At 60.7% G+C, this 11,440-nt stretch overlaps 1 protein-coding gene across 1 annotated transcript; it reads right to left on the reverse strand.

The window, feature by feature from the left end:
• Nucleotides 1-6,546: 6,546 nt before the first annotated feature.
• LOC311188044 (sperm-associated antigen 11B-like) lies at nt 6,547-8,644 on the reverse strand (the record flags this gene model as incomplete). The annotated part of the gene is made up of 3 exons (XM_084259817.1): nt 6,547-6,680; nt 7,980-8,120; nt 8,587-8,644. 3 exons carry the CDS (start codon nt 8,642-8,644, stop codon nt 6,547-6,549), a joined length of 333 nt encoding a protein of 110 aa, XP_084115943.1.
• Between the last annotated feature and the right edge of the window lie 2,796 nt (nt 8,645-11,440).

The following is an 11,440-nucleotide window of genomic DNA, read 5'->3' on the forward strand; positions in this document are numbered from 1 at the left end:
CACGTTTCAGGGGGTGGAGTGGGAAGCAGCATCGAGGCTTCTGTCCGGGGTCCATTGACCCCTGCATCTCACAGAGGCCTTTTCACAGGACAAGAATCAGGCTCAGATCAAGGGCAGTGCTGGCCCCTGGACACCCCAGACACCCGCAAACTCCCCCAGACACCCCCAGGCACCCCGTCTCTCATTTGTCCTCTGTGGACGACCCTTGGGTGCTGGGTAAGCGCAGAGCCTGCGGGACTTGCTCTGCGGCCGCGTATCCCCTGGGGCCCTCACGCTGAAGCTGGCACCCGCCAGGACGGGCCGCAGCCCTGGAGGGGCTCGGGGGCTCCAGGGACAGCCCGCGGAGTCGTCGGGTCGCATTTGGAAATGAACGACAGCAAGTGAGGAACCAGACAGAGGCCAACATCCCGGAGACCAGCAGGGGTGAGCCAGCACCCGGCCGGCAGTGACTCCAGCTCAGTCCCGAGCCAGCGGACTGAGGCTGTGCACAGAGCACAGCGCAGGCCCAGAGGTGCGGGCTAGAGCTCGGCTCGCATCTCAGACATCCGCACTGGCTTTGTATGGCTCTTCTGCACTTCCCTGCTCTGGTGTTCACCGCTCGGGACAGCTGGCTGATGGGCCCGGGGCCAACGAGTTTGAGCAGAGGAAAGCCAGGCTGGGTTGAAAGCTCAAGGAATCTTCGGAGCCAGCACCGTAGTGTTCAGACACAGGTGCCTGGAGGTGACCTAGAGCAGGCCGCAAGGTGCTAAGCCTGCCGAGAGGCCCACTGTGGACCTTCTACTGGGCCGATGTTTGCCCTTCTATTCCCATATCCCTCCCATGCCTAAAACCCAACTGCTAGGACCTCCTGCCACACCCAAGATCATTGCGTGAGCTGAGGACCCAAGAGAAAGCATTTGCAAACAACAAAACCTACTGACATGTGGCCTGTTGCCATGTTACTTGGGGAGCCAAGGACAGGGTTGAGGCTCCCAAGGCCGCTGTGTGGGGGCAGTGAGGAGAGCAGGTGTGGCTGCGAGTCTGGCAGCAACCCCCTCCCTGGGGACGCCTCAGAGCTTGGGCTCTAGTTTAGAGCGCACCTGAGGGAGGTAAGAGACACTCCCTGGAGCAGGGGGCAGAGATGGAGCTTCACAAAAATCCTGCATCTTTTAAAAAATAGAAAATGGCAAAGCACATTGTCAGAAAGCAGCAGGCTCCCCGGGGCTGGGCTCACCCCGTGAATGTATTGAGGACCGAGTGTGCCGCCCGTGCCCCCGGCCCACGTCTCCTGCCCCCAGAAACTGGCACTCAGGCCTGGCAGCACCACTGGCCTCTGGCTTGCTGCTGTCCTCCTCCGGCCCCCAAGGGGCACGCAGCTCCGGTTCCAGGGCTCCGAGCAGATCTCACTCTTCTTCTCATCCGAGTGGCAGAAAACCAGCCGGCAGTTCCCGTGATACAAGAGGCAGATGACGTCCTTGATGCCAGGCGGCACGTCCCCTGTGGGGGGACAGGACAGAGCCGCCGGTGGGCCCGGGACGGGGCAAGGGAGCCCAGCGCCCTCTCTGCACCCCCACAGCACGGGCCACGTGCATGGAACTTGGGTCTTAGCTTTAAAATGGGAACAATGTCTGCCCCTGGGTGGCTGCAGGAGGACGTGTTTCCTTGTCACACCAGGTCCTCGGGCTTCCTGGTGACAGATGTGAGGTGATGCACTGGGAGGAGGGGAATTTGGGGAACAGGCTGCTTCTGTAGGGTGGGTCTCGGTCTTGGAAAGCTGGAAATAGTTCAGATTCCCAGCTGGTGGCTGTGAAAGAAGGAAGAGAAACCTCCCCAAACCTCCCCCCGGGGACTCGCAGGCTGAGAGTGGCCCCTGGTGGGTGCTTCCTACGTGGGAGGGCGGGGAGGGGAGGCCGAGCCGGGTCTGCAGATGCCCCGTCAGGACCCGAGAAACCCAAACACGGAACGTGGAGTTGCTGGGCCTGTGGCTCCAGGCACCACCCCCCCCAACGCCAGGTCTGAGAAGTGGCTGGTGGCTCTCCCTTCCCCAAGGGCCGCTGAGGCAGCCAGGCAGGCCTCAATGGAAGCAGGAGCAGCTCGAGGGGCTGGGGGAGCTGGTGCTGGTTCTACCTGTGCTGGTGACTGGGGATTTCTGTGGGGACAGTTCCCGGCTGGCGACAGCTGAGTTCTCGTCTGGAGGGGCTGAGCGCTCGCCTGGGAGGGGCTGTCTCAGCGCTGTGGCCGGGGGGCCGACGAGCCCACGAAGGCCTGACCCTCAGGCTGGAGCATTAAGGCCACAGCTTCCTGGGGGATCCTATGGGCGAGGGGGCTGCTCAGTCCCCTCCCGGGACCCCCCACAGTGCCCGGCTGTGACTCTGACCCCGACAGCTTCCCCAGACCCCGGGGCTCCTCCCTCTGGTATCAGAACAGACGCCTCTGTGTCTTGGCTTATGACGCTGATATTTAACTTAAAAAAAAAAAAGCCTCTTGGGTCTTGATAGGGAAGATCACAAGGGTGCAGAGGGAAACCCCAGAGGGGGCACCCACCCCAGACAACACAGGAGCCTGCCCGGGAGCAGCGGGACCCCGGACGGCCGGGAGACCATTACCTGAGCTCATTTGCAGCAAAGAGAAGAGAAGAGGGGGCCGGAGGAGAAGCCGCATGATTCCAGGTCGCTGGCTCTCGGCCTCCTTGCAGAAGAGCAGATCGAGGCGCAGCGGGGAGCCCGGGGCCAGGGCCAGGCACTTAGCGGTGTGGGGCGCCCAGACCAGGACGGCGCGTGTTCCTCTGGTCTGCCGAGTAAGGCTGTGGGCAGCAGGGGCTGGCCCTCTCTCCCTCTGCCTGAAAATAGCCCTGGCGCAATCCAGAGAGGCAGCCCTGGGTAGCCGTGCGTGGAAGACGGGGTGGGGAGGGGGCCGCGGGGTGAAGCGCTGACCCGCCTGCCGCCAAGGCAAGACGGACACTTGGGACAGGCCCCAGCCCCGCCTGCTCCCCAGCTGCCCTGTGGACAGTGGCCAACCCAGCAAGGGTCCTGCCGGTGTAGACCCCCAGGCAGAGCCATGTTCGGCCCACAGCTCACGGTCACCTCCTTCAAGAGGCTCAACCCAGACTGTGCGCTGCAGCCGAGTAGTGAAGCCCGAGCTCCCGCCCTGCTGGGAGCAGCAGCGAAGCCACAGTGCAGGTGTGTCCCCAGCACAGGGCCCAGCCCCTGGCCCCAGACCAGGGCCCCTGCCCCTGGCCCCAGGCCCCTGACCCGGCCCCTGCCCCCAGGCCTCATGCTGAATGAAGCAAAGAGAAAGCTAGATGCCATATTACTTTCAAAAAACTGGCAAATCCAGTGCACATATTAAAAGGATATTGTCCACCTGGGAGGGGTGGGCAGGCTTTTGTCTCCCACCAGCAAAGTTTTCTTAACTTTGCATCTGTGGGGTGTGTGTGTGTGGTGTGCGTGGTGTGCGGTGTGTGGGGGTTGGTCAAAGAGTAAATAATATCTGTTGAAACTTGAAATTCTTTTTCCTCAGAGCATTTGGTCTGAAATCTCCCGTTTTATAAAAGGCACAAGCAGGTTGATTCCATCCTCGGGAAAACTGGTCTCCACACAAGGTCACCCTCTAAGGTCAGGGGTTCCAAAGAGTGATTACAATTCTGAAGGCACCTCCGAGGGCTGAGAGCGTGTAGTTAGCAGATGCAGGGATTACCGCTGGACATAAACTGTAGCGTGTATATGTCTAAACCTGTGGGTCATTTTTTAAAAAAGATGTATTTATTCATGTACGCAAGAGCTGGGGTACAGGCCAGAGGTGTGGGGGGGTAAGAGGATTCACCAGAGACAGAGCGGGGAGCAGAACAGGCAGACTGACTGAAATCCACTGCTGAGGGGAGCAGCGGCGGGCCAGGAGAGGTCTGCTGCGCCCTGTGGGCTGCTCCCTGGCCGGGGATGGAACTCGTGCTGCAGAGGCTGCGGACAGCTTCATAGGCTGTATCTTAACCCCTTGCGCCCCCAGGGAGGCCTGAGCTATGGGTCATTCTAAAGAAATGTGGCCTCGGTCAGTGAGGCGGTAAGTTGTGTTTTAGGCTCTGACGGTTCTTGCTCATACTGACCTTATTTAGAAAGAAATTAAGATAGAGGTAGAAGGGATATTTTTATCTAGCGCTATAGCCGCTACTCAAATAGTTGTGAAGCTGTAGTTCGGAAACTGTTTCATGCAAACTTTGGAAATTTGGGGTACTCTGTTGGAAAACTGAGGGAGATATGAATGGATTATATCAGGGCTTATTGCCCACTTTTTCTTTCACATGTGAATCTACTTCCAAGTCAAGACTCAGAATATAACTGCTAAGGAAGAACGTCTTAAACACTCTGGACAATTGGGTCTGCCGTCCCCAAGGCAGCTGGACTGAAAAATCAAGGTCATCAGATCATCTCACTCAGCTGGTCAAAGGGCGGCAGTTTCACATAATTGCAGGGCTGAAAGGAGCCAAATAAAGCTCCATTTGTCCCAACACAGAAAGTAATTGTTCTGGTCTGCCTCGTCCCGTGGGCAGGAGACAGTAGCAGGAAGACGGAAGGGACCTGTGGGTGGCAAACATCTGATCACAGTGAAGTGTTTCTGTATTTAATGAAAGCCGGCTGTAACTCAGCAGCTGGTAGCCAACACACCTTTAAAACGGGCAAATGACTTCCGCAGGCCTCTCTAGTCAAGGCAGAAAGACGACACCTGCAGAGACACAGCCCATTCGTGCTCAGGGAGATGTGGCCGAAACCCCAGACAGCCACGTCACCTGCCCCAGGACGGCCTGAGAATGGCAGCAGCAACTATAACAAAATGGGGGAAGCACACGAAGGCTCTGGAAGCTTCCACTGCTGGTGAGAAGGTGCAGGTGCTCCTTGGGGTCAAACAGAAGCCTGTGCACACGCCAGTCACAGTCCACGCCCCAAGGGGCAGATGTGACCCGACTGTCCATCAGTCGATGAATAAACCATCACGGTGGCACCTGTGGCTTCTCTCCTGGTACGGCTGGAGCTGGGCGGGAGGCCCGTGTGTGCCCTTCCCCGACCCCGGGGCGACCCGGCTGTCCTCCCCAGAGATGTCTAAAATTTCAGTCACGCGACAACCTGACAGGGTAATTTTGAAGATAAAATAATTAGGAAGCACCCAGCGTCTTGCCACTGGAAACTAAAATCAAGTTTTTGCTTTTGAACCTATGTTTCAAAATTAATTTTCATATCAAACATGTGAAAATTTGTATCCGGAATTTGTAAGGCAGACAACCGCCTTGAAAAGTAAAGTCATCTCATGGATCTTGGGGTTTTATGAGCGGCTGTGCCTGTATCCCGGGGGGCTAGGGATAGCCTTGGAGCTGACATGCCGTGGCTTGCTGAGAGACGGCTCTAGCAGGAATATTTACGTACCGTGCCAAATTTTTCTCAGAAGTACTTTTGTCAGTTGCTGAGGAGTTTTTCCTTTTTTAAATGGTGGAAAGCGCGTTTCTGGGGAGGCCTGCTCCCCGCAAGTCTAGTGCGCATGGCAGGGCTTCTGGCTGTGGTGACGGAGCACCCGCCTGCAGAGGGCGACTTTCTAGCCCCGGAGGAGGCAGGGCGCTGGGAAGAGCATCTCACATCTCCTATACAGGAGAGCCTGCTTCTCCCAGGCTGGGAGCCGGCCGTGCTTCCCGCTCGCGGGCCAGGGCTGGGCTGGGCGGGCGGCTGAGCGGCCCTGATGTGTTTTCCGTCTCCCCCCCAGCACGCCTGGAGCCCGCACCCTGCGGGGCGGCCCCCACGGCTCCCCTCCCCTGCAGGCCCTGGCACCCCAGGCGCACGCAGACGCCCACGTCACCGCAGCGACCCCTGAGATGGAGGACAGACTCCCAGAGAACGCTGGGCTCCAGCCTCGGCGCCGCGAGCCCCGCATTAGTGCTGACAGGTGACTTGAGCCTCGAAGCGGACCCTGCACGACCACCCGGACACCGGCCACTCGTCCCTGTCTCTGCAGTTAGACGGAGCTTCTCCCCGCCGCCCCGCTGGCCGCTGTCTTGTGTCCCCACGCCTTCGCGCCTGGGCCCGCGCCCGGGCATCTCCACCTCTCTCTCACTTAACAAACCCCTAATCGCCCTCCAAAGCCCGGCTCCTCCCCCAGGCCCCTTCCTCAGTCCTCTTACATCGATATTCTCCGTGCCTGGGGCGGACCTGCCTTGTCAGACACGCCGTGTCATCTCATCTTTGCTGATTTACATGTTGTCTCCCCACATCCCCGCGGGTCCCAGCTTCGCATTTCTTGGTGCCTAGAACAAAGCAGGCTCCCAAAAGCTGTTTTTAAAAGAAAAGAACAAATCACTCGAATGCTTTCCCGGGAGGGTTTATTGCGCCCACACCTCCCAGCCAGCGCCGTGTGATGGGGAAGGTCCATGCGCATTGAGCCGAGTCACCTCGCATCCTGTGCGTTTCGTGTTTTTCTTTTCAACAACCAGCCATTCAGACCCCCTGGCACAGGTGTCTGCCGGGGCCTCGGCTCCTGCCCTTTGCAAGAGCCAGGCCTTGGGTGGGGTGGGCAGGGAGGGGTGCGGCGGCCTCAGGACAGGTGCACGCAGCAGGCGGCCCCGGACCCCGGACAGTAGCCGACCTGCGTCTCCAGGTAGTTGCAGTATTCCTGGCACAGGCCTTCGCTTCTCCTGCAGTTGACGACTTTGTAATCCAGCTCGGGTTCTGCATAGAGAAATAGCCGACATTGTCTTCTCAAATGGACCAAATGGACATTTTGGCCTTGACGGGCATGGTGGAGGGAACACTGGCTAAGAACCGGATTTTAAATGTGTCACCTCTCATGTCTCCATCAACCATTTTGATAGTATAAAAATCAGATCCTTGGTGCCGACTTTAAACTCCCCCTCACCCCTAGAGCCCCGGCAGTTAGTCTCAGGCTGTCACGCTATGGCCCGAGTTCAATCCCGGCCAGGGAGCTACCCACACTGTATGGCACACACGGCGCAGCAGACCTCTCCTGTGCCCCCGCTGCCCCCCTCAGCAGTGGATTTCAGTAGATCCGCCCGTTCTGCTCCCCGCTCTGTCTTGGTGAATCCTCTCACCCCCGCACCTCTGGTCTATGCCCCAGCTCTTGTATGCATAATAAATAAATCTTTAAAAAATATAAAGTCACCTTCACTCCGAAAAGTGAGCTGTCAGTGTCAGTCATTAGAACTATTTTTCATGACAAGATGACTCGTAGGGTAACGACTGAGAAGAGGTACTGACTGTCACGGTTACTCATGCACACGTCCGTGCTCTGATGTGACTCTCACGGCGCCACAGAGCTGAGCGCACAGCGAGGCACGGGACAGGGGCGTCTGACCGTCCCTCTTCAACGGGACCCGCGGCAGCGCCCAGATGAGCCCCTGATCCGGACCACAGAACAAGTGTGCATTCTCCCCCAAATCCCTAGAAATGCAGAATCCCCAAAAGCAGCCTCAGCCCCTCCTTTCACCCCCAGATGGGGAAGCCTCCCAAGTGGCCCTTACCTGCTGGGGTGCCCGCTGCAGCTGACCAGCAGGAGGTGCCTCTCAACTTCTCCCCCAACTCTGGCCCGTTCACTCAGGGCTCTGACCCTGCAGGCCGAGGCGGGGGGCCGGTCTCTGACTCTCGGGGGTGTCTGCCTCTCTACTCATCACACAAAGCCCTCCGAGCGCCCTGGGGAGCGCGGGCACACACAGGCGGTCACTGCCCGTGAGGAGACGCAGGCCCCAGAAGAGCTGCCCCAGAATAGCTGCCGGAGGGGTGTCAGCACCTCGCCTCTGGCTTCTCTCTGGGGCAAGTCGGGGCTTGCAGAAGTGGCAGGATGGGCCTGGCCTCGGGGAGTCTCCACACTCCCCACTCGAGGCCTCTGGGCAAGGGGCCTAGGGGAGGGGCCGACCCCCGGGACTTTCCGAGGGGCCGAGCGAGGCCCCCACCGGCACCACTGGCCATGGGCTGACAGGGACGCGTCCCGCTGGAGCGCAGCCGCCTACTCACCCGGGAAGGGGGCCGTGCGAGGGGCGAGGTTGCGCCTCACTCGGTGGCTGGATGAGCGAGACCCGGGTGCTCCTTGTCCAGGGGATGGCGCCCCGGGAGCCGGGCTGCCCTGGCGTCCGGCATGCTGTGCTCCGGACGGTCCTGTGAGGGAGGAAACCCGCGGCTCTTCACACCCAGCAGCAGCTCTGGAGGGGAGAGGGCCGGGAGAGCCGACACAAGAGAAGAAAAGCACGGAGGGACACAGGGCCCTTGGGGAGGCGCCGGCTGTGCCTGACCCCGGGCGTGGGCATGGGGCGGTGACGGCCCTGTCTCGAGTCTGTCCAGACTCGCCGATGCAGGTGCACTGAGCTGTGCACCTGGGGGCGGGGGGGAAGGCGGGGGGGGGGGTGGACAAAGGGGAACAGGGAAGTTGGGCTGGAGGAAGGGGCTGGTGGTCAGTCTGACGGGATGGTGAGTGCCCCATGGCAGCCAAGCCCAGCATCCCCGAGGACATCCTACGTGGTTTCTGAGAATCCAAATTGAAGGTCCCTCCTCACTTAGACTGCCCAGGGGAGAGCATCAGTGCCCAGCCTGTCCCCCCATGCCAACCACCCCCTTTCTGCTTTACCTGGGAGGAGCAGGGCCAGGAGGAGCAGGCTGGCCGTCAGCGGGAGGAGCCGTTTCATGCCCGGCTGAGGGGCCTGCGGGGCAGCAGTGTGGGCTGCGGGGCTGGCCCCTTTATCCCTGGGCCGGGGGAGGGGCCTGGGCGGGGAAAACCTTCTGGAATGTTCCCTGCTCATCTGTGTCTCCCACTGCTATGGAACATTGAGCCATTTTCCTCAGAAGTAAGTGCCATGCCCGGTGGCCGTGGGAGGGCTTGGTGGGGAAGAAAGAGCCGGCACAGAGGAGCGCGAAGTAAGCTTGTCCTTTACGGGGGTCACCCGCCCCTGCCCCGCTGCGCCCTTTGTTGAGATGGGGGTTAACACAGCGCTACCTGCGTCTCCTCTGCCTCCTGAAAATATTTATTTTAGTGTGAAAAATCAAGCTGAAAAGCAGGAAACATTTCAGATCTCACCTGATTTCCAGAACTGGTGCAGGGAGCCCCTCTCGCTCCGTCTTCGTGCCTGGCCCTGCTCCCCCGAGTGTCCCCCCTTCCTGACCTTCTCCTCCGTGTCTTCGTCTCTTTATACCTTCCTGCTTTCTGTTTTGGCTCATCGGAGTCTTCTTCATCTCTCTCCCCTGGCCTGTCCTGGTCCTTCTATTCATTCTGGTCTATTCTAGTCTGGCCTGGCCTGGCCTGGTCATTCTATTCTGTTCCATTCTCTTGTCCCCGAAGCCCATCTATTGCCAGCGTTGTGCCCAATCCATGCCCACATGGACAATTCTGCTACGGGGTCCGGGTTTGTCTTGGGGTAACTCAGCCCAGGCCCCTCCCCCTTGACCTGCACCTTCTCTTTCTCTCGGGCTGAGGTTTTATTTTGCTGTGTCGCCGCAGGTGCCCAGGCCCAAGAAACCAGCCCTGGGCTTTAGCCAGAAGCTCTGCAAGCTGAAACCTGCCGCCTGCGTGATGTGCACAACTCTGGGAAGTCGAGGCTTTGCCTTCTCTCTCTCACACGCACGTTTTGGTCCAGGCAGAGAAGGTCTTCGATCGCTCGTGTCAGTGGGAATGCTGGCACGCGCCCTGGAGGCAGGCGAGGCAGGCAGAGAGGCAACACCAGCTCAGTCCTGGGCACCGTGTGGAGTACCCCAGAGGGGTACTACCCAGAGGGGTCCCCAGACCCTGGCAGTCCCTGCTCTGTAGGTGATGTGGCCGGTGATGCCAGGGAGCAGGGGCACTCGGTAGCTGGCACAGGGTCATTCACATCTTATTTTAGGCATCAGGGACTCTCCTGATTCCAAGAGGACCTCAGGGGCTCAGCAGAGCCAGGAGGCGGCGCCCGGGAGTGGGGTGGCTGATGAGCGGTGCTGACAGGGGTGCCGACAGGGGTGCTGAGGGAAAGTGGAGGGTCCAGAAGGGAAGTAGAAAGTTGCTCTCATTTAAACTCTAAAGGAAATTTTGCTCATTCTCCCGCAGTTACTTCGCGTATCTAATCCAGGAAATTTTTTGGCTATGAAATTTGCATAAATAGGGTTTAAGACAAAAATAAAAAGGAAATAAGATACAAGTTGTTTTTAGTTTTTTTGCATAAAATGTCAAAAACTTGGCAAGTGTCTCCACGCGAAAATGCTGGGAAACCCAAGCGCTGCAGAAACACTTGGTGACCGCAGCCCGCGGCGACCTGCGAACTGCAGGGCGCATTTCAGATCCCACGCCCGGCGGAAGTGGGGGGTCCCCGGGAGAGCAGGCAGAACCTGGGGTCCCTGGCAAGCGGTTCTCACGTCTCTGTTGACGAACTAGATCTCTGGTCCTGACCACCCTGCGGGGCAGGGGGTTTGCAGAGCCCCTCCCCCCGCCCAGCCACCCCAGGGCCTCCCGCGGGTCGGCCAGGCTGGGCCCAGTGGGCCGCGGCTCTCGGCTGCCCCCGCCCCGCGCCCTCCCGCGAGCGGCGGTGGTTTCCCGCGCGTTTTGATTTGAATTCCAGGGGGTGCCGTGCGTCGCCTTACATGGTGATTTATGGTCAGTTTTAATCAACTTGACTGACAGGATGTTGTGCGGCGCTTCTGGTCAGAAATAAAACCAAGGTATCCAGATCAATCGGTATAATGGGGGGAGGGGAGTCCCGGCAGACCAGGCCCATTAGCTGGGGGTTGTTTGCCTCACCGGGCCCGGGGCGCGGGGCTGTCCTGGGGCGCGGGGCTGTCCTGGGGCGCGGGGCTGTCCTGGGGCGCGGGGCTGTCCTGGGGCGCGGGCTGTCCTGGGGCGCGGGGCTGTCCTGGGGCGCGGGGCTGTCCTGGGGCGCGGGGCTGTCCTGGGGCGCGGGGCTGTCCTCGGGGAGCGGGGCTGTCCTGGGGCGCGGGGCTGTCCTCGGGGAGCGGGGCTGTCCTGGGGCGCTGGGCTGTCCTGGGGCGCGGGGCTGTCCTGGGGCGCGGGGCTGTCCTGGGGCGCGGGGCTGTCCTCGGGGAGCGGGGCTGTCCTGGGGCGGGGGCTGTCCTGGGGCGCGGGGCTGTCCTGGGGCGCAGGGCTGTCCTGGGGCGCGGGGCTGTCCTCGGGGAGCGGGGCTGTCCTGGGGCGCGGGGCTGTCCTCGGGGAGCGGGGCTGTCCTGGGGCGCGGGGCTGTCCTCGGGGAGCGGGGCTGTCCTGGGGCGCGGGGCTGTCCTGGGGCGCAGGCGGCCAGCCCGGGATGCCTCCCCCCGCGCTGGTCTCCCCGGGGCCGACCCGCAGACCCGCCAGAGCTGCCGCTGCTGGGGCGCCCCGGAGCGGGGCTGGCGGAGAGGCCAGGGCGGGGCGCCGGGGTCAGGGGGTCAGCGGGCTGTCGCTCCAGCGCTGCAGGCAGCAGGGGTGGCTGTTGGGGCACTTGCCGATCCTGAACTCCGCGCCCCCG

Source organism: Talpa europaea, assembly GCF_964194135.1.
Source record: "Talpa europaea genome assembly, contig: HAP1_SCAFFOLD_136, whole genome shotgun sequence".
NCBI lineage: Eukaryota > Metazoa > Chordata > Mammalia > Eulipotyphla > Talpidae > Talpa > Talpa europaea.